This window comes from Mus caroli, unplaced genomic scaffold (assembly GCF_978045245.1).
Source record: "Mus caroli unplaced genomic scaffold, Mus_caroli_1 scaffold_1, whole genome shotgun sequence".
Taxonomy (NCBI): domain Eukaryota; kingdom Metazoa; phylum Chordata; class Mammalia; order Rodentia; family Muridae; genus Mus; species Mus caroli.
The window spans coordinates 133,563,080-133,585,388 of NW_028227256.1; the positions used below are offsets into that span (position 1 = coordinate 133,563,080).

General features: G+C 45.1%; 1 protein-coding gene across 3 annotated transcripts in view; it reads right to left on the reverse strand.

Annotated features, from left to right (window-relative positions):
• The window catches only part of Nr5a2 (nuclear receptor subfamily 5 group A member 2), a 124,693-nt gene extending 110,844 nt beyond the window's left edge, over positions 1 to 13,849 (reverse strand). For all 3 annotated transcript variants that reach the window (XM_021155841.3, XM_021155832.3, XM_021155849.3), the window contains exons 1-2: positions 13,221 to 13,849; positions 6,847 to 8,720 (exon numbers count right to left, since the gene is read on the reverse strand). In XM_021155841.3, coding sequence (XP_021011500.2) covers positions 6,847 to 6,910 — 64 coding nt within the window. In that variant the 5' untranslated portion in view covers positions 6,911 to 8,720; positions 13,221 to 13,849. The remainder of the gene's footprint in view (positions 1 to 6,846; positions 8,721 to 13,220) is intronic.
• Positions 13,850 to 22,309: the final 8,460 nt, after the last annotated feature.

Here is a 22,309-nt window from a genome sequence, read left to right on the forward strand (position 1 = left end):
ACTTGAAGCCAGTGATCCTCCCTGGTTAAAAAAAAAAAAAAAAAAAAAAAAACTAAAAAAAAAAATTCTCTTTGTATTGATTGATTCAAATAAGCACTGTAGGCAGCTGCAGGGGGTGGGGGTGGGGACATCCTCCGCTTCCATTAGAGGGCGGGCTGCCAATCCCGGATTGGGGCAAACCTGCAGATTTTCAATACCCTAAGAGAGTATCCTAATAAATATCCCATCCTTGGGGAGGCAGAGCAGGTGGATTTCTGAGTTCGAGGCCAGCCTGGTCTACAAAGTGAGTTCCAGGACAGCCAGGGCTATACAGGGAAACCCTGTCTCAAAAAATAAATAAATAAATACCCCCATCCTGGGCTTTACTCGTGGGGAAAATATGCCAGGGCAATCCCTACTTCCCTCTCTATACCGCTGGAGTCTTCCACCCTCGCCCTGAAAGAAAGGAGGGAGTTTTTTACCTCTATTTTTGGAATTTAAGGCTCGTTATATTTAAAATTACATCATTGGGAATTTTCTTCAATAGCCTTGGGAGCCTGGGATCTTCAAAAGAGATCTGGTCTACAAAGCCTCGGACTTGGAAAGTTATCTGGGCTAAGTAGACCAGACCAAACACCACATAGCACTGACAGGCCCAAGACAGTCCAGGAGCCAGTTGGCCAAGAGGTCTGTGGTAAAAACAAACTAGGCAACACCTAATACCTCTCTCCTCTATAAACCCACCTGGTCTTAATCTAGGCTAGAAATGGTCCTTTAGGGCTAAACATCAATGAGAAGTAATTGAGCAAAGACTTCTTCTGGGGGGGGGTCTTCTTTTTTTTCTTTTCTTTTCTTTCTTTCTTTTCTTTTTTTTTTTTTTTTTTTTTTTTTGGTTTCACTGTGCAGCCTTGGCTGTCCTAGAGATTGCTCTGTAGACCAGGCTGGCCTAGAATTTACAGAGATCCACTTGCCTCTGCCACCAGAGCACTGGGATTAAAGGTGTATGCCACCACTGCCTGGCCCTTATAAGTTTTTAAAAAATTCCGCGGCTAGGATCTGAGAACCTTTCTCAGAAGAGACTCTGCTTTGAGATTACCTTACTCTTCAGGTAAATCGGTGATTGGCTTATAGGCAATAATGTCGATGCTCTGGTAAAGGTAATTGAATCCTCGGCCTATAAAAAGGCAATGTGGAAAACCCTAGGCTATGGCTTACAGCAGTGACAACCCTTGAGCATGGGTACCCAAGGAGAGAGGGGCAGCTTTAGAGGTGGAATGTTGACAAGGGCTTCACTCTTCAGGAGATAGAGGCATGGCTCAATAGTCAGGAACACTGGCTTTCCCAGAGCACCCAGGTTTGATTCCTAGAACCCATAAGACAACTCAAAACTACCTGTAACTCTAGTCAAGAGATCAAAGGCACCAGGCACACAGAAAGACAGGCAGGCAGGCAGGCAGGCAAGCAGGCAAAACATTCACATAAGTAATAATTTTCAAACCTGCCCAATTCAAAGGGTGTCAGTGTCTCCTTTACCCAGAATGTAATGTTTGTGATCAAGAGATGATGGGATGGACCTGGGGATGCAGCTTATTTGACACATCACCTTTCTGTCATGCGCAATACTCAACATTGGAAAAGATGTACTATGGCCAGGTGTTGGGGGTAGTAGGGCCCAAGTCCTGAGAGTAGCAGCAGCCAGGTGTTGTAGCCAGCCAGGATTCCCAGCATGTAGAAGTTTGAGGTTAGCATTCACTACAAACTGAAACCCTATCTCAAAACCCAGAGAGACAGAGACGACAGAGACAAGACAAAAGCAGTGATGCCACTGGGCGGTGGTGGCGCACACCTTTGATCCCAGCACTTGGGAGGCAGAGACAGGCGGATTTCTGAGTTCGAGGCCAGGCCAGCCTGGTCTACAGAGTGAGTTCCAGGATAGCCAGGGCTATACAGAGAAACCCTGTCTCGAAAAACCAAGGGGGAAAAAAAAAGCAGCAATGCCATTCCTTGTCTAGAAGTTTAGGACCTGGAAGGTTTTAAAACCCAGCAGAGCGACTGACCTCACACAGCTCACACAGGTCCTTCGAGGGATGATCTTAGGCTGGGAGGGGAACAAAGACACTGTGTGTTCAGATCCAGAGCCAGGAATCCAGCACTTCTCCCCAAGAGAGGGACGACTGGATTTGTCTAAAGTGTTTCAAAACTGTCACTTTGCCCATCGTCTTTCCCCATAGGCAAACAATACGCATCCCTTCTTCTGAACTCAGTGACTCAAGCGATCTCCCCATCTTCCTCAAACTAAGGAGCATGGATGCTGTGAATGTCCTTAGCTTGCTATACATGCAGCAGCACCCTATAATGACCCTAGGCTAGGACCTACTTCTCACCTCCCTTAACATCCACCTTTATCTTCCGGGCAGTTATTGCCAAGTTCATCTCACCCTTTTGAATTCTAGGGGTGATCTCCATTGCAGAGTACAAAGGAATACAAAGAGCCCTTTATGGTCTTTGGGGAACTCTGACCAATTTTAAGCTATAATCCCTGAATATCAGAGAGAGAGGAGGGGGAGAGGGAGCAGATTTGAGATGTGTTGCAGTTGCTGAGGTTCTCTTTACAGCTCACTCTGTAAAGAACTTGGCTGTTCTTCTAAAGGACCAAGGTTCAAATCCCCACACCCACATAGCACCTTACAACTGTCTGTAACCCTACTTCCAGGGATCTGACACCCTCACACAGACACACACAGAGGCAGAATACTAATGTAAACGAAATTTTTAAAAAGAAAGAAAATGGGTTTTACAAAGTAAGCTTAACAGCTGACTGTTGATAAATAACAGTTTTGCCCTCTTTCCTGTCACGTTGCCCCAAGTTTGTCTTTCTGGTAGGAGTCACATTCTAGGACCACTAAAAATAGATTCTTTAAGAGATCGATACCAGCTAGCTTGTCTATCTTGTACAGACTGACACCCTCATTATTGATCATAACATTATCCCTAGACAAAATTGCTTACCAGACGGCTGTAGTTACTTGCAGTTTAAAAGTTAGATATCGGGGCCTGGCAAACACAGAAGTGGATGCTCACAGTCAGCTATTGGATGGATCACAGGGCCCCCACTGGAGGAGCTAGAGAAAGTACCCAAGGAGCTAAAGGGATCTGCAACCCTATAGGTGGAACAACATTATGAACTAACCAGTACCCTGGAGCTCTTGACTCTAGCTGCATATGTATCAAAAGATGGCCTAGTTGGCCATCACTGGAAAGAGAGGCCCATTGGACTTGCAAACTTTATATGCCCCAGTACAGGGGAACACCAGGGTCAAAAAGTGGGATTGGGTGGGTAGGGGAGTGGGGGAGGTTATGGGGGACTTTTGGGATAGCATTGGAAATGTAAGTGAGGAAAATACCTAATAAAAAAAAATAAATAAATATTCAAATAAAAAAGTTAGATATCTTTGTTTATCAACCAAAATATAGCGACAAGATTTTGTTTGTTTGTTTGTTTTTTGAGACAGGGTTTCTCTGTGTAGCCCTGGCTGTCCTGGGACTCACTCTGTAGACCAGGCTGGCCTCAAACTCAGAAATCCTCCTGCCTCTGCCTCCTGAGTGCTGGGATTAAAGGCGTGTGCCACCACGCCTGGCTGACCACAAGATTTTTAAAGAAGTTTTTGTCTGGAGGATTTCAGATCATCTGGATTTCCCAGGCACAATCTCTCAAACTAATGTTGCTCACGCCCACAGAGGACCACGTCTCCCCCAACTCCCTTGAAGCCAAATGACTCTACCAGACAAGTTTCCCTTCCTATAGGGTGAAGAGCAGTGGAGGGTCAGACAGAGAAGTCAGGACATGTGTGGTGGGGGTTGGAGCCATGGAACAAAAAGAGTTCAGTCTGATGCTTAAAGAGACCATTCTTAGGCCAGGCAGTGGTGGCACACACCTTTAATCCCAGCACTTGGGATGCAGAGGCAGGCAGATTCTGAGTTTGAGGCCAGCCTGGTCTAAAGAGTGAGTTCCAGGACAGCCAGAGCTAGCTACACAGAGAAACCCTGTCTTGAAAAACCAGAGGGGGGAAGTGGGGAGGGGGAGGGGAGGAGGGAGAGGGAGAGAGAGAGAGAGAGAGTTAGAGTTCTTCTTGAGGCTTTGTCCAGCTCAACTCATGTTCATGACTGAATTCAGATCATCTCTGCCAATTGGCCAGGTAGAGACTAAAGCAGGGCCAAGCCAGGATTTGTTGAGATGTTAAGTGAGCCTTTTGTAGCTTTCTGGTTTTGTGTTTCAAGTCTCAAACATTTCAAACCTCCGAGCAGAGCTTGGTGTTGGGAACCTCAGCTGCCTAAGGCTGCCTGCAGTTTGTGTCTCAAAACTACCCAAAGGTAGGGAGGGCATCCAGCCGCCTCAGGGGGCCTGTCCAGGGCAAAGAAAAAGACTCCTTAAAAGGTCAAGAAACCCTGTCTCAAACGACAACAACAAAAAGGTCAACTCTCCTTCAGAAATGGGCTCAGTCTCTTCAAGCCCCTAGTCTGAAGGTTCCTGCCTCTCTACCCTGGCTTTCAGACAGCTCAGTCCTGCCAAGGTTCCGGAGTGATCCTAGGTAAACAGATGGGAATCTGGGTGCCTGTAGCCTCTTTCCAGTCACTGAGATGTGGGAACACTCTCCAGATTATCTAGAGGGATATAAAACCAGGAGAAATATGCCTAAATACTACATAGATGGCTACTAAGGTGATGACGAAAGAAAAGGTTCTCCCCGCCGCGACCCTACCTCTTCCTCACTCCCACCCTCTCTTCCTTCCTTTTTTTCTCTACACTCTCTCCTTACCCCTTTGGGAGAACTGAATAGTCATTTTGAGATCTAGCGATCTGAGGGGGCTTAGGTAAGCCTGGGGTTTGGGTGTAAGCTGGTCCAGGGCAGATGAGGCTCCTTCAGTATGGTTCTGGGGAAGTATGGGCCCAGTAGCCCTCGGAGGCCAATCAGTTCTAGCTCCATCCTGCCTCAGTTCCAGCAGAGCCTTTGAGATACTACTGCAGTACAGTGGGTGAAAACAGCTCAGCTTCCTGTCTGGCCATCTTTTAATTCACCCCGGTGGGCTAGGGACCAGCGAGGGCACCGCGTGTGTGGTCCCAGATCCCCGGTAGCCCTGCGCTGGTGCAAGCCCAGAGTGAGTTTCTCCAGTGCACGCGCCCGGCTCGCCCTGCATCTCCCCCACCCCACCCCCCACCCCACCACGTTCCGGTGCGAAGTGAAGCGCTCAGCGTTCAGTGGATGCAAAGCTCACAAAGCTCTGGTTTCCCTGTCCTTTGAAGAATCTCTCTCTCTCTCTCTCTCTCTCTCTCTCTCTCTCTCTCTCTCTCTCTCTCTCTCTCTCTCTCTCTCTCTCTCTCTCTTCCCTCTCTGCACTCGCTTCCCCGTGTTTTCTTTTTTTAGTTAAGTACAGAACGTTTTTTTTGGTGAACATTTCCTCAATTGATACTTCAGGGCGTAGCTGGACCATAAAAAAAGCAATCAGTGCCTTAGGTGGAGTCAGCAGGCTGCCCCCAGGGAAAGGGGCAAAGCCGGGGCCCTGATTATCCCGTTTTAACTGAGACTGGGCTGGCAATCACTGATGGCGCAAGCATCCCTGGAGAAGGGTCGACCCTGTCTCCTGTCCAGAGGAAGCAAAGGGGACGAGCTCTCCAGCAGGGTCACAACCTACTGGAAATTGCTTCCCGTTGTCTTTAACTTTTAGGATGAACTGAATGTTACTGTATTTACTAAATTTATGGTAAAACTCCCAAGTTTATGGCTCTATGTTGGTATAAATGTATGTGTGGGGATGATTATCCTTTAAAATAATGAGTCAGGCATGGTAGCTCACACCTACAGTTCCGGTATTATGGAGAGAGACAAGGAGAAAGACACAGAGCAGGTTCCTGGCTAGCCTAGGTTACATGATGAGACCCCTTGTCTCTCAGGAAAACCAAAACCAAACTCAATCCTCACTCATCCCCAAACAACAACAAGGAACCCCAAGATGCTTCATGTGGTGGCCAGGTGTGTAGCCCAGAGATTGAGTGCTTGCCTAGAAAGTGCCCAAACTCTAGGTTCCACTTGTGGGGAGGGTATGTGGTTCTTTCTGTCTTTAAAAGCAAGTCACAGTCACAGTAAGTCCCCCACCCCCACCCAGAATCCTTTAATAATAGGCTGACTTTGTTTTTCTTGAATGACTTTCATTTGCCAACAAACAAACAAGCAAACAAACAAAAATCTCTATAGGATCACGGGGTGAATGAGACATCTCCTGGTCCAGTTGAGATGTCACATTGCTGGTAAGTTCCCTGTTAGTTTTATTTGATCAGTGGTTGATCAATGTTATTTGCTTGTTTCAAAATGTTCAAAACTTTACTTGGCATGGTTGATTCAAAATGATCAGAAATTGTTAAGGCTGAAATAGATGATTAACAACTGGACTTTCTGCTCGGCAGTAACAGCACACACCTTTAATCCCAGCATGGTAGACAGAGGCAGAGGCAGAGGCAGAGGCAGGCAGAGGCAGAGGCAAGTGGATCTCTGAGTCTGAGGCTAGCCTGGTTTACAGAGTGAAGTTCCAGGACAGCCAGGGCTACACAGAAACCCTGTCTCAAAACCCTAAGCTTTTTTCTAAGTTGATCTAATACAATGACATCCCCAAACACCGGATACAATAAATGATATTCATGTGTTGAATTACTCATTTGCTTCTTTCAACTTCAAGAAAAAGAAATGTGTGATATATGTGTGGGCTTATTGTATGCTTTTAATAATTACGACAGGCAAAGTAGTGCATTAAAACACAAATCCACCATTAGTAGCACAAAACAGCCAGATGTTAAGAGAGTGGCTTCCTACTTACCAATAGCTGTAAGTCCATGCTTAAGAAATTCTTGAAAATCTCCAGTATCCAAACTAGCAGACATTCTTAGCGAAATTATTGGCAGTCCTTTGGCTTACAGCAGAAATCATTGAATGTGAGAAAGATTGCAGCTTGTCATATTTTGTGACTTTGGGAAGGAAACCTCAGACTACAGTAACCCTCATTTCCTTAGTGAAAGTTAAGAAAAAGGGGGGAAAAACAGAATTCAGAAAGGCTCCAGTCCGTGTTCTCCTGGACTCTGCACTTTTTCTAGCATGTATGACCTGCTGTAAACCATGTCTCCAGTTTCATGATGGTTTCTAATCAGAAGAAAGGAAGCTTTCAATAGGCTTCGACTGGTCACATGACCCTGTGCCGGTTGATAAGAGGACCCTGTTATAAAGTGACAGCAAAAGAGATAAGAACTCTTGGCAGATAATGGCAAAGAAATGATTAACTCAGAAAAGGAGGGGCTCTTCTGCAGCCCAGAGTGTGGAAAGTTGTAAAGCCAAGGGGTCAGGAGGTCATACTTAGTGGATAAAAACTCCAAACCACCTCAAGTCCACTAACTAAACTGCAGCTTGTGACATGGCCCTTTGATGTCACTGCTTCTGGCATGGGGAAGGACAGACTCTGCTCTTCTGACCTCTGCAAATACATTTTAGATGATAACATTGGCGGACATTAATTCTTTAAATGATGACTGTAGATATGATTGACACTTTGAAGCCCTACAGGAGCACTTGCAAGCTCGCAGGTATTTACTTACCATTTGACCAGTTGCCTTAAAAAAACAACCCTGTATGTTTGTTAGAAGAGGCATTAGCTTGCTTGTATATTGGTCATTGGGCTGAAGCGGTCATTTCTTTACCTCCATAAAGTAAAATACCTTGAGATAAAATTTGAGCAAAATGATGCATGTATAATGCATTTTCATATATGATTCTGTATATATGACTGTGTATGTATTTGTGGGGGGGGGCCCACCTGTGTGTGTAGGGGGGGTAGATGGTACACTATGTGCTTATGCATAAGGAGTCCAAAATACAACCTTGGGTGTTGTTTCTTTTTCTGGTTGTTTTCGTTTTTGTTTGTTTGTTTTCCTTGAAACAAGGGTTTGTCTACATAGCCCTGGCTATCCTGGAACGCACTCTGTAGACCAGGCTAGGCTTGAACTCAAAGATCCCCCTGCCTCTGCCTCCAGAGTGCTGAGATTAAAGGGATTTTAAAAGATCATAGGATGTCAATTCTTGTTAGTTATTTCTTTGTTGTTATTTCTCTGAACAATCAAACAACATTATAACATGCCAGAAATCTGCCTATATATAGGCTAAAGGACACAGAACTCTGCAAAACAGCCCTTTTCTTAAAAATTATTTAGGACTCTGAAACATCACTCTTCATATAACACATCTTCTAGAAGCTAAAATGGAGTAACTCAGGTATAGCTGAATAATGGAGTGTACAGTTTAGCATATGCAAATCCCTAGGCTCAACTGGGTATGGTGACAAACTTTGTAACTCAAACACTCACAGACTGAGGCAGGAGGATGGTGCACTGAAGGCCACCCTGGGCTGTGTAGCAATAATTTCCCCCACAAAAGCAAAAGGAGGAGCTAGAGAGGTGGCGCAGTGGTTGAGAGCACTGGCTGCTCTTGCTGAGGCCCTGGTTTGGTCCCCAGCACCAACAGGGAAGCTCACACAGCACCCGCATGGCAGCTCAGAACTGTCTGTGACTTCTGCTCCGGGCTTCTGCTCCGTGGCTCTGTGGCTTCTGCTCTGTGGCTCTGTGGCTCTGTGGCTTCTGCTCCGTGGCTCTGCTCATGCTGCACACACAGTGGGCAGACGTCCACGCAGAGAGAAGATTCCTGCACCTAAAGTAAAAATAAATACATCTTTAAAACAAACAAATCAAAAAAAGCAAATGGCACAAAAAAAGAGGAAATTAGCCTAGAGAAACTTTAAAACATTTCAATGGAAAATACTACCAAACCTACTATGCATCATTTGTTATACATAGCTCATTGTAAATGAAAAAAAATAGTGATTGAAAGTAAAGGCTGGACCCATGGAAGGAGTTACAGAGACAAAGTTTGGAGCTGAGACAAAAGGATGGGCCATCTAGAGACTGCCATATCCAGGGATCCATCCCATAATTAGCCTCTAAACGATGACACCATTGCATACACTAGCAAGCGTTTGCTGAAAGGACCCTGATATAGCTGTCTCTTGTGAGACTAAGCCGGGGCCTAGCAAACACAGAAGTGGATGCTCACAGTCAGCTATTGGATGGATCACAGGGCCCCCAATGGAGGAGCTAGAGATAGTATCCAAGGAGCTAAAGAGATCTGCAACCCTGTAGGTGCAACAACATTATGAACTAACCAGTACCCCGGAGCTCGTGTCTCTAGCTGCATATGTATCAAAAGATGGCCTAGTCGGCCATCACTGGAAAGAGAGGCCCATTGGACATGCAAACTTTATATGCCCCAGTACAGGGGAACTCCAGGGCCAAAAAGTGGGAATGGGTGGGTAGGGGAGTGGGGGGGGGGAGGGTATGGGGGACTTTTGGGATAGCATTGGAAATGTAATTGAGGAAAATACGTAATAAAAAAATATTTAAAAATAAATAAATAAATAAATAAAGTTCTATCTAGAGTAATATAAAAAAAAAAAAGAAGAAAGAAAGAAAGTAAAGGCTGGGCAGTGGTAGCACAGGCCTGGAATCCCAGCATTTGGGAAGCAGAGGGCAGGTGAATCTCTGTAAGTTCAAGGCCAGACTGGTCTACACAGGATAGTCAGGGCCACACAGAGAACCCCTGTTTCAGAAAACCAGAATAATTAATAAGTATTAAAAATAATAATAAATTAAATAATTGGTAGGATTTTCTCACATCTTATTACTGTGTGACTTCATGGTGACCAGCTGGTTTCCCTCATCTGTTCTGCATTCAGTCTGAGGTGGGATGCTGTTTCTATGCAGGTGTAATGAAGGAAGCTCACTGATAGGAGGATGTGTTTCTCTGTTTAATTATTTTGAGATGCGGTCCTGAGATATAGCCCTGGCAACCTAAGGTACAGGGGCATGCAGCGCATGTGTGCCACCACTGGCTTGGGGGCTGAATACTGAACTCTGTTTCATTCTCTCAGTTGCCTGAGAGAGAATCTATTTCTAGGTAACTAAAACACGTGTATACACACTTCACAGCCTTCATTTCTCTAAGCCATTCATACCATACAGTGCTGAGTTTACACTAAGTAGATAGGTGTATGTGTTCATGTGAATTTTGCCTCAACATCTGAACATTTCTTTTAACAAGATTTCACCCACCAGTTCCTAGAGTGTCTGCCTAGCATGCAGGAAGCTGGCACACCCCTGGGCTCCCAGGGCTCAGGAGGTGAAAGTATAAGTTCACTGTCACCTGTTACTACAGAGCGAGTTCAAGACCAGAAGGATCTAGAAAACAAAAATTAACACATTTGTGGCTAGAGACTGTACTCTTTGGTTGGTGGTCTAGTCCCTGGGAACTCTGGGGGTCTGGCTGGTTGATACTGTTGCTCCCTCCATGGGGCTGCAAACTCCCTCAGCTCCTTAAGTCCTTTCTCCGACTCTTCTGTTGTGGGGGACTCCCACACTCAGTCCAATGGTTGGCTGCAAACATTCGCCTCTGTATTTGTCAGGCTCTGGCAGTGCTTCTCAGGAGACAGCCATATCAGGCTCCTGTCAGCAAGCACTTGTTGGCATCCACAATAGTGTCCAGGTTTGGTGACCGTACATGGGATGGATCCCCAGGTGGGGCAGTCTCTGGATGACCACTCTTTCAGTCTCTGCTTTACACTTTGTCTCCATATTTGCTCCTGTGAGTATTTTGTTTCCCCTTCTAAGAAGCACTGAAGCATCCACACTTTGGTCTTCCTTCTTCTTGGGCTTCATATAGTCTGTGAATTGAATGGGAAGAAGGGAGAAGGTGGGTGGGTGGGGAGCACTCTCATAGAAGCAGGGGGAGGGAGAATGGAATAGGGGGGTTCTGAAAGAGAGACCTGGAAAGGGGAAAACATTCGAAATGTAAATAAAGAAAAATATCCAATAAAAAAATTAAAAATCACCACACAACAGATACAGCAATTATTGCAGAACTGATAGCTTTTCCTCTTTGTCCGTAGTGCTTGATGCGGGGGAGAGTTTTCATCTCATCCCCTTTCTTCCTTCATTTCAGTTGAGATGCTGGAACAGAGCCTCGGATATGTTGGAGAAAGCCGGTGGAGGGAGAGAGGGAGGGCACAGGACCGACCTTTCCCTCTGCACTTCTTCCAGGTTGGGCTGTCAAGTTTGGAAGGGCTGGGCTCTTTGTGAACTCTGGAGGGACGAATTAGAAGTGGTCACCTTGTGACTATGTCCACCAGGGATGTGAAAAATATCTTGGTTACATACCCATGTGACCTTAGGAAGGCGAGGAGGTTTGGTTACTACCTATGTATAGAAAGTAAGCAATTTGAAATAGGGTCACTCACTCCCACCAGCCAAGGGAACAGATAGCCTTGAACAGGGAAGCATGCTAGCAGTGTCTCTGAGCATCAAGTCCTGTGTCCCAGTGCAAGCAATACGGCCCATGCTCTTCACTTAGATTAAATTTGCTTTTGAATCCAGTGCTGAGTATGTAGCTAAAGGCTCTACCACTGAGCTACACTGCAGCCCATAGATAAATGGTGAATTCAAAATATTTGCTTGTATGTGTACACACTGGGGACTGGACCAGAGCTCCATGCATGCCAGGCAAGTACTGTGCTATTCAGCTAATCACCAATCTGATTCCTTCCTCCCTTCTTTCTTCCTTTCTTTTCTTTTTTTCATTTCTTGATTTTTTTTTTTTTTTTTGAGACATAATTTCTCTGTGTAACACAGCCCTGGCTGTCCTGGAACTCACCTCGTAGACCTGGCTGGCCTTCAAGTGCTGGGATTAAAGGCATGTGCAACCATGCCTGGCCTCATTTTCTTTTTAAAAACAGGGTCTCATGTAGCCCAGGCTATCTCCAGATGGATATGTAGCCAAGGCTAGTTTAGAACTCCTGCTCTTCTTGCCTCCACTCCCCCTCCAAGTACAGGAATTACTGGCTTGGGTCAGCATGCCTTACTTTGATTATTTTACTTTGGGGTAGGGTCTTACAAAGTTATCTAGGCTGGGCTTGAGCTCACTGTGTAACCCACGCCTTGAACTTTCCACCCCCTGGGGTTGGTGGGATTAAGGCGTAATGGCTACAACACAAATACCTCTTCTCTTTACTGACATGAATATGCAGAAGGACCATGTATTTCTCCAGCCATGCTCACTCACTTGTGTAACACTCTCGAACAGGGTGGTCTTCTCCCATACCTGCCCTGTGTTTTGAAGTCAGATTTTTAAAGCATTGGTGTAGTGCCTAGTCACTGACCAGTGTTGTCTACCAGATCCTGTCATTAGGCTGACAGCTGCTCTAGTTCCTTTTTAAGCCATGTGGTCTGGGGAGACACATGCAAACCACCTGAGTGGGACACACAGTGAGATCCTCCTGGCAGGAAGGCTGGTCATGAGGCCAGGTGGTCAGCAACCTGGCATTGGGATGAGAAAGCTCAGACCTGTGCTCTGCCTCTTCCTGGGGCAAAGAAATACTTGGCCTCTGGCTTTTTTGTTTTGTTGTTGGTTGTTTGTTAAGATTTATCTATTTTAATATTATGCCCATTTGTGTTTTGTTTTCATATGTATGAATGGATGGATGGATGAATGTATGAATGGATGGATGGATGGATGGATGGATGGGTGGACATGTGAGGGTATCAGATCCCTTGGAACTGGAGTTGTGAATGCCATATAGGCACTGGGTTTTGAACCTGAGTCCTCTGAAAGTGCTCTCAACCACTGAGCTATCTCTCATGATCCAATGCTTGGCTTCATGAAGCTTGAAAATCCTTATGAAGAAAACAAGTGTTGAAGAAACACAAGTGATGGAGATCAGTGTTTGTCTCGGTGAGAAGTGAAATCACCGATAGATGTGCACAGTGCTTTGTGAGAGAGAGAGAAGACCATCTATCAGGAAACATTCAGATAGATCTGCCATGGCATATGCAACTGAGGCCCAGTGCCCCTCACACTTGTGAAAATAGTCATTAGGTATATAGTGGCACACGGCCTGTGACCCCCAGTACACCAGAGGCTGAGACAGGAGGACAAAGCAAATTGGAGGCCAGCCTATAAATCATAATGAGACTCTGACACCAAAACAAAGGAGCTAATATGTGACTTGACTTCTTAGGTGAGAACAGGCCTTAGGGAATTGTGGAGATACAAAGGTTTGCCATTTGACCCCAATTCGAGGCAGTCACTGCTAGCACATACTACCTTGCTCCCGTTGAAGGTTCCTGGAGTTCAGCAGTATCATTGTGTGATTTGTTCTGCTTCTCTTTCTTGTTCGTGGCGGACAGAAGACACAACAGGGCACACACTGGATTTCTTGCTGTGTCACCTGCCTCTGAGTAAATGGTCATTTTTGGAGGGGGTAAAGAATGTCACTGGAGGGTCCCAGCAGGACTCTCCTGAGTGCAGCTTGCTAATCTGTCAGTCTTTACCCACTTTGCCTCCTGGCATCCTGAGGAAATATTGCATTAATGAGTTACCTCCGTCTTTTGAAGCTTATCTCATAATTTCATAGAAATGAGAAGACTTGTACTTGGTGAGAAAGGAGCACGTTTTTCTGAAGGAAAGACTGCAGTATCATTCCCACATAGTTCAAATAACAGCTGCTTCGAATTCACCCTCAGCCACAGTCAACAAGCAACTAACCAGTGACTCTGTGGAGGCAAACACAGTCACTCATAGCCTCTTACTTTAGGAATAGTTTTTCCTCCATCAAAAGACAGTCTCGCTAGTTCCTCTTGACAAACGTGGACATCTTCTGTAGCAGTGTTCTGTCTGAAACACCTTCCTTACCCCAGAGAGCTCAGTAATACCGGACTCATCGTGACTCACGTTTATAAAGAATACACATTCATAATGGCAACACTCTATTTGCTAACTGCTTTCAGAAAGGATTTGTAAATGATTGACAGATAACTAATGACCCCCAAGGTGTCTCTGCCAAAATCCAAAAGGCACTCAACAATGTCATCTGAACTCATATTGCACGAGGATGTTAAAGATCAATTAATCAGTTACAGTCGCTGTGAACTTCCTGAGTGTACGCTTCTAGGACCCCGGAGGAGGCATACCTATGAACTACCTTCCCCGTAAAATTATTAGACTTACAGTGAACAACTTGCACAGACATGGCAGCAAGTCCCCTTTAGTGTGCAAGTTATCTGGGGTCACGAAGAACGAGCACCCTATGTCACTCATTCAAATAGATGGGCGGCACTCCACTCCAGGAGTTTCACAAACAGGTTAGAAGCAGCTAGCTCCTGCCAAGTCATTGCTTAACTGTGTATTCTCACTGGCACCTCTTGCTGACTCCATGTAGGACCCAGGCTAAGGTTGGCATGATTAAAACAGCAACAACAACCACAAACTCCTGGCACATTATGTAAAATGGTGGAGCGGGGGGTTTGAGCAAGGAGTAATAACTAAAGATTTTCCATCCATTCCTTAGACTAACGGTGGGAAATGTAGCACCTGGCTGGTAAGATATTGGCTTTTCTTCGGTACTGTTCTGAACAGGTAGATATTACTCATTTCTGACAGCACTAATCATTAAACAGAGCCCTAGTCAGTCTTTTGGAAATCAGAATGTTTGAGATTTCCTCTCAGAACAGACCCTCTGCACAGGTTGCACGGTGTTCGCTCATTTTTTTCACTTGTTACCAGTGTTTGACAGCTCACAATCTCACTGGGAGTAACTGGAACAAACTCCCTCTTGTTTTGTTTCCAGTTTTTGTTTTTGTTTTAAAGATTCATTTATTGATTATATGGAAGTACACTGTAGCTGTCTTCAGACACTCCAGAAGAGGGGTCAGATCTCGTTACAGATGGTTGTGAGCCACCATGTGGTTGCTGGGATTTGAACTCCGGACCTTAGGAAGAGCAGTCGGGTGCTCTTACCCACTGAGCCATCTCACCAGTCCTTGTTTCCAGTTTTTAATCTTTAAAAACATTTAAGCAAAGCCAGGTTGATGGTACATGCCTCCAATCCATGTACTCAGGAGGCAGAGGCAGGCGGATCTCTGATTTCAAGGCCAGCCTGCTGGTCTACAGAGTGAATCCCAGGACAGCTACACAGAGAAACCCTGTCTTGAAAAACCAGAACCAGTTGGGCAGTGGTTGTGCACGCCTTTAATCCCAGCACTTGGGAGGCAGAAGCAGGCGGATTTCTGAGTTCAAGGCCAGCCTGGTCTACAGAGTGAGTTACAGGACAGCCAGGGCTACACAGAGAAACCCTGCCTCAAAAAAAAAAAAAAAAAAAAAAAAAAAAAAGAAGAAGAAGAAGAAGAAGAAAACCAGAGCCAAGACCAAGACATATATATATATATATATATATATATATATATATATATATATATATATATATATCAGAGGATCTAAGCTTTTTAAAAGAGAAAACTATTCAGAGTGCAAAGTGACTTCTCCAGGCATAACATCATTATTACTAAAATATAGACCATCAAGATGGGTTTCAGACACTCCTGATTCATGGGACTGAAAGTTACATGCTATCTAACATCATCTGATAGACAGCATGAAAACGGAGAAGCATTCAGTTGTCTCTCCAGCCTGTACTACCTACCGGATAGGGCTGAATCTGTATGAAGCCACAGAACTCAATTTTCAGTCTTTGATCAGTACTTTATGAGACATATTTCTGGGAAGTGGTGGTACACGTTTTTAAAACTAGCACTGGGGAGGCAGAAGCAGGCAGATCTCTGAGTTTGAGGCCTGCCTGGGTTATAGAGTAAGTTCCAGGGCAGCCAGCACCACACAGAGAAACCCTCTTTCATCAAACCTCTCCCTCAAGTGACAGACAGACAGACAGACACAGGGAGACAGAGAGGTGTTTTTCCTTCTCAGTGATTTGTGAAATAAGAAAAAAATAATAAAAGGTGATAAAGGAGAGTCTTAAATATGCTTCCTTGATATTGTTTCTTCCTCTCTCCATCCCTCTATTTCTCATTATTGTTGGAGCTTGAGGCAGTTCTCACTTAGCCATGTGAACTCACAGAGCTCTACCTGGGATTTAAGGTGTGCACAAGCACACCCAGGGAAATCATTGCTTAATAAAGCAATCTATGATGAGTCAAGTGTCTATTTACAAGCTATCATAGAGTAAAGACATATATTCCTATATGTTGTAGTTTTCAATGTATTGGAGAAAGAATAAAAGTAACAAAGATTAGGCCAAAGGTTTAATGTCATAACAGAACCCTGGCCCAATGTGTTCTAGGCTCCAGATTTAATTCTTAGCTCTTTGATAAAGAAAAAAAAAATGGCCTTTAATCCCAGCACTCGGGAGGCAGAGGCAGGCGGATTTCTGAGTTCGAGGCCAGCCTGGTCTACAAAGTGAGTGCCAGGACAGCCAGGGCTACACAGAGAAACCTTGTCTCGAAAAACCAAAAAAAAAAAAAAAATGTAGTTTAAAACCACAGATCATGCTAAGGGCTGAAGAGATGTCTCCCTGTAAATGGCAAACTTTACTGACTGTTCCTCCAGAGAGCCCAGGTTTATCCCCAGCAGGCACATGGCAGCTCACAACCATTTGTAACTCTAGCTCCAGGGGAATCTGATACCCTGCACACCCACAAAACACACCTACAATCAGAAACACAGGGCATAGTTTGTATCTGAAATCACAAAACCCACAAGAATTTCCAAGTCAGTGGTGGGGGCACAGCCTGTAACCCCAGCACTCAAGAGACTGGAGCAGGAAGATCAGGAGTTCAAGGTGGCCTTGATCTGTACCATGCCCACTTTTCTTCAAAGCAGTAGGTTCCCTGGTAGGCTGTTCACTTGTTGGTTACATGCCTGGATGGGGGTGGAGCCCATAGCTTTGTGCATGGCTGGCGAGTGCCTTCCAGTGGGTTTCACCCTTAGCTCCACCCACTACACCCTCAGCTCTATCACTATGTCCAAGTTTATCTACTAAATATTTGGCATCTCAGATTATCCTAGTCCTTTCCAATGATTCCGGAAGCCACGATGTTTCGGGCTTGTATTTATCTAATAAAGAGGAGAGGATATGATTATAGGTAAATAAAAAATTTATGAGGTTCTAATGACTGGCTCAGATGGTTAATATTGACTGTGAACTTGACATTTATAACTACCCACGAGATAAGGCTCTACAGGGGCTTACCTTCCAGAGATGATTTATTTATAGATTTTGCTGAGATTATTCAAATTAGAAGACCCACCCTAAATGTGGCCCGAACCCTCCTCCAACTGCCAATGAAAAGTATTTGAATTATTATTGTTGTTGTTGTTGTTGTTCTTACCTACTTACCTTCATTGCATATTTATCCTGTTGCGCTGTGGTTACCACTGCTACTGTAATTCTTCACTGATGTGTGACCCCTGTTTCTTCAGCCATGAACTGCATGCAGTTCAGTGGCTCACCAGGATGCCTCCAGGCCTTCAACCAGACAGCTTCTCAACTCACAGAACTGTTTTCTTGGCCTGGCTGTAGCATGATTCATCTCTTGGGATGGTGGGAAGATGACAGGAAAATGGCGTCCTGGTGGCATGTCTAGCTCAATGACTGGCACATAAATACCCTTCATCGCTTCTCAAAAGATCGCTTCTGTTTCTAAATGTTTCCCTGCCTGGGCTCTGGCTTCTTCCACGATTTCTGTCACACTCCTACCGAAACAAAATAAGCCAACAAAATCCCCAAATGAACAAAGGTCTGGGGCTAAAGCTCAACAGTAGGTTGTGGGCTTAGCTCATTCAAGGTCTTGGGTGTGACCTCTAGCATCAAGAGCATAAAATAAAGTAAAATTTAAGGGCACAGTGGTACCCACTGGAAGCACCTGGAAGGCAGAGGCAGGCAGAGCTCTGTATGTCTGAGACTAACCTGCTCTACATAGTTCTAGACCAGCAAGGCTATGTAATGAAAGCCATCCTCAGTAACAAAAGAAAACGTTGAAGAAGGAGGAGACCGAAGAAAGAAGACACATGATGGTGACCTCTGGCTGCTGAACACACTCATACAACACAGCTTCAGACACAGGCATGAGAGACTGTTACTTCAATTTTTCAGTGTGTTCTTTATAGTCTTGGGGGGGGGGAGGGGAGCACTTTAATTTTTTTGAGGCAATGTTGGTACATAGCCCAGGCTGGTCATGATACGCAGGAGCCTCTTGCTTCAGCTTCCTGAGCAGGAGGATTATGCATGAGTTACACACCCCAACCTCCTTAGTGTTTTGATTCTCTACTCTGGTAGGTACCTGGCTGCATTAGGATAAGAACTGCTTCAGTCAGTTTTTAGGGTTACCCGGGTGAGGTAAAGGACAGAGATTCTTTACCCCCCAACTCACCCACTCCTAACCATTAAAGGGTCAGAAAAATGGAGGCCTGTGAGTATTTGCTCAAGGCCACCTGACTGGTAAGGACTGGTGGGCGACTCCTGGTTTGTCCAGTTGAGAGTCAGGCCAGTCACAGCTCTCCACAGACTTTTAACAGGGCTTGGGCCAGAGCTGGCTTCAGAGTTTGTCAAGTGGGTCAAGTGTGGTGTGTCAGCTTCTGTGGTAAATTGCATGGCTCCTGGTACGTTTTCTACTCTAATCGTTTGGCAGATGGTTATTGACATTCTCCTAGAGCTATCTAGTGATCTGTAAAGGACAAAGTCCTGCAGTAGGGCACGACATCCATAAGGGCAGAGTGTCCTTCGAGAGATGGTAGAGAGAGCCTGCCTTCTGCGTACCCAGCTGAGGGTACACCCAGCTGAGGGTACACAGTGGCCATGCCCTTCTCCTTCCCACTGTGAGGTGAGGATGCTCTATAGAGCCACATTTGTCCTCTGCCTCTCACTGCCTCTGAGTCACCAGTGAGCAGATTTTTGAGGACAATGGGTAGACTGGAGTTGGGAGATGAGATGGGAACATTGGCAAAAGAGACAAATACAACCCGATTTTATCTCTAACCAAGATGTAAGTCCTTCCATCACTGAGCAGGGAAGGATGATAGATGATAGATAGATGAACACTAGAAGATGATAGTGTTCTTCATGGAAGCTGAGCTGAGCAGCTGAGCATGGAGGAGAGACGGGCAGGGACGAAGTGCGTGGGTTGAGAAGATGCTTAGCATGCGTAAGGTCCTGTGTTTGATTCCAGTCTGCTCACACCCAGAAGGAGACCTGGCTTTGGCTGAGGATACTTAAGCTTTCCAGCTGCATTTTAAGAAATGTGATCCATTTAGGTGGGGTAATCATGGACTGGTGACACAATAATTCTGTATTCTCTCAGACCCTGATCTTGTATGTCTTCATTCTGATATGATGAAACTTGAAACTCCTACACAGAGCCTTAGGAACATTTGGGGAAATTTCCTTTCTCTTTATTTAATTTATTTCAAGAAAAAAAAAACCCCAGAACACATTCATATTTTTCTAGTTGTTCTTCCTTCCCTTTCTCCTTTCTCCCCCCCTTCTCCTCTTCTTTGTCTGTGTGTGTGTGTGTTTTGTTTGTTGGTTTGTTTGTTTTGAGACAGGGTTTCTCTGTATAGCCCTAGTTGTCCTGGAACTCACTCTGTAGACCAGGCTGGCCTCTAACTCAGAAATCTGCCTACCTCCTGTCTCCCAAGTGCTGGGATTAAAGGTGTGCGCCAGCTGCTGCTGCTGCTGGTTCTTCTTCTTCTTCTTCTTCTTCTTCTTCTTCTTCTTCTTCTTCTTCTTCTTCTTCTTCTTCTTCTAAGATTTATTTATTTTATGTATATGAGTACACTATTGCTCTCTTCAGACACACCAGAAAAGGGTATCTAATCCTATTACAGATGGTTGTGAGCCACCATGTGGTTGCCAGGAATTGAACTCAGGACCTTTGGAAGAGCAGTCACTGCTCTTACCGCTGAGCCATCTCTCCAGCCACCCCCCACTCCCCCACACCCACCCCCGATTCTTTTTAGACATGGTCTCTTTATGTGGTCCTGGCTAGCCTGGAACTTGCTATGTAGACCAGGCTGTCTTAGAACTCCCAGAGCTCCTCCTGCTTCTGCCTCCTGAGTGTTGGGATTAAAGACTTGTGCCACCATGCCTGGGTTATGTTCTTTCTCTCATCCAGCCCTGGGAGGGAGTTCTCATAACCATGAAAGCTAGGCTTGTTTGCAGCTCTCCACAGTCAGGGGCTTGGGCAGAGGCAGCTAGAAGAAAATTCCTTTAGTCCCAACATTCTACCTAGGGGGCTCCAGGTCAGCAAGGACAACATAGTGAGGCCTTATCTCAACAGTGACAAGAACAAAGACTGAAGTTACTGTACCAGACCCCAGTCCAACAAATGTAGCAACCTGTAAGCCAAGTCCTCTCACCCTGTCACCACACCCATTTTAAAAAATGAAGAACTGAGGCTCCTGGCCCTGTGGCCAAACACTCCAGTAATCTCAGCCCTGGGGCAGGGGTGGAATGTGGGTGGAGAGCTGAGGCTGGGTGGCTGTCAGTGTGAGACAGGCCTGGGCCTTCTCAAAACACACAAACCCACAAACCATAGAAAGACAAAGATGGTCTGGTATTGTGCCTCAGCACCCCAGGTTGCCTGTGACTTCTGCATCAGTGGGAACTACATAGAGAGTTCTGGGTCCAGTCATGGCTACACAGTGAGACCCTCCCTCAAACACAAACAGATAAAACAAAACCTCAAGGGTAGAGACCATGTAACAAGCACAAGGTGGAAGGGCGGTTAAAACTGGGAGGTCCTTATTGTTACACAATCCCAGCACAGCCTAATGTCTACTCTGGGAAGCGTGACCTTGGAGAAGACTGATAGAACTAAATTTTGCCTTGTAAAATGGTGCCCTCAACCTCAGGAAAGAATGTTCTAGAATGTGAACACGTTCGACCACCACATTTTGGCAGCCTTTTCAAAACAAAACAAAACAAAACAAAACAAAACAAAACAAAACAAAACAAAAACAAAAACCCTTTTATTTTATGTGCATTGGTAGTTTTTGCTTACATGTATGTCTGTGTGAACATGTATCCTGAAGTTAAAAACAGTTGTGAGGTGACATGTGGGTGCTGGAAATTGAAGCTGGGTCCCCTGGAAGAGCAGTCAGTTCTCTTGGGTTTTTGTTTGTTTGTTTGTTTGTTTTTGGTTTTTTTGGGGTTTTTGAGACAGGGTTTCTCTTTATAGCCCTGGCTATCCTGGAACTCACTCTGTAGACCAAGCTGGCCTCAAACTCAGAAATCCGCCTGCCTCTGCCTCCCGAGTGCTGGGATCAAAGGTGTGTGCCACCATGCCCAGGCAGTCAGTTCTCTTAACCACTGAGCCATCTCTCCTGTGCATATGGGTGCTTTTTAACATGACTCCTCCACCCTCATCTAACGGACTTTTCTAAATTTAAACTAGGAATTCAACTAACACTTAGGTCAGTATCTCGGGCAAGTGTGGTGCTGGGGACCTTAGGATGATTGGTTCACCCTCACAGTTAGTAACTGGGACAGTAACCTTAGGGACAGTGGTGATTATGATTGAGTGGGTAAGTCACTGTTTTCCCAGAATACCCTTAAACACACAAGGCCTGGCTTTATTTATTTATTTATTTATTTATTTATTTATTTATTTATGTACTCTAAGAAGGTTCAATTAGAAAAGGACAACCTTAATTTTTAAATGAGCTGGCAATAAAATAAAGCTATTCCTAATCCCACAACTTAAAGCCAGATTTGAATCAAGCTGTAATTAAATACCATCCAGGTTGATGGACTCTCTGGGCAGATCCATCTCTGGGTTTCTAGAAAATGGCCATGAGTCCCACCTTAGAAAGGCCCACATGTGACCAAGCATATCAGGTGCAGATGGGTCAACCAAACCCATTTAAGGAAGTGAAGACTGGCTTGTTATCTCCCATAAGCCATAGCCTCCAGCATTTCAGGAAGTGTCTGTCCTTGAGCAAGGGGCTTCCAGGTCCTAGGCACTTTTGTTTCATGGATCTCCTTTTTTTTTGGTTTGGGTTTGGTTTTTGTTTTTTCAAGACAGGGTTTCTCTGTATAGCCCTGGCTGTCCTGGAACTCACTTTGTAGACCAGGCTGGCCTCGAACTCAAAAATCCACCTGCCTCTGCCTCCCCAGTGCTGGGATTAAAGGCATGCGCCACCACGCCCGGCGTTTCATGTATCTCTTAGGCACACTAATTAAAACTTAAAACACAATTTTGGCTTACACACTATCCCAGGGCCCATGTGAACTCATCAGAAAGTTTAGAACTTCGGCTGTAATGATGTGGCATTGACATCCCTGCTGACTTGACAGATTGGCTTTAAAAAAAAAAAAAATGAAAGCATTCACTGACTTTAAAAAA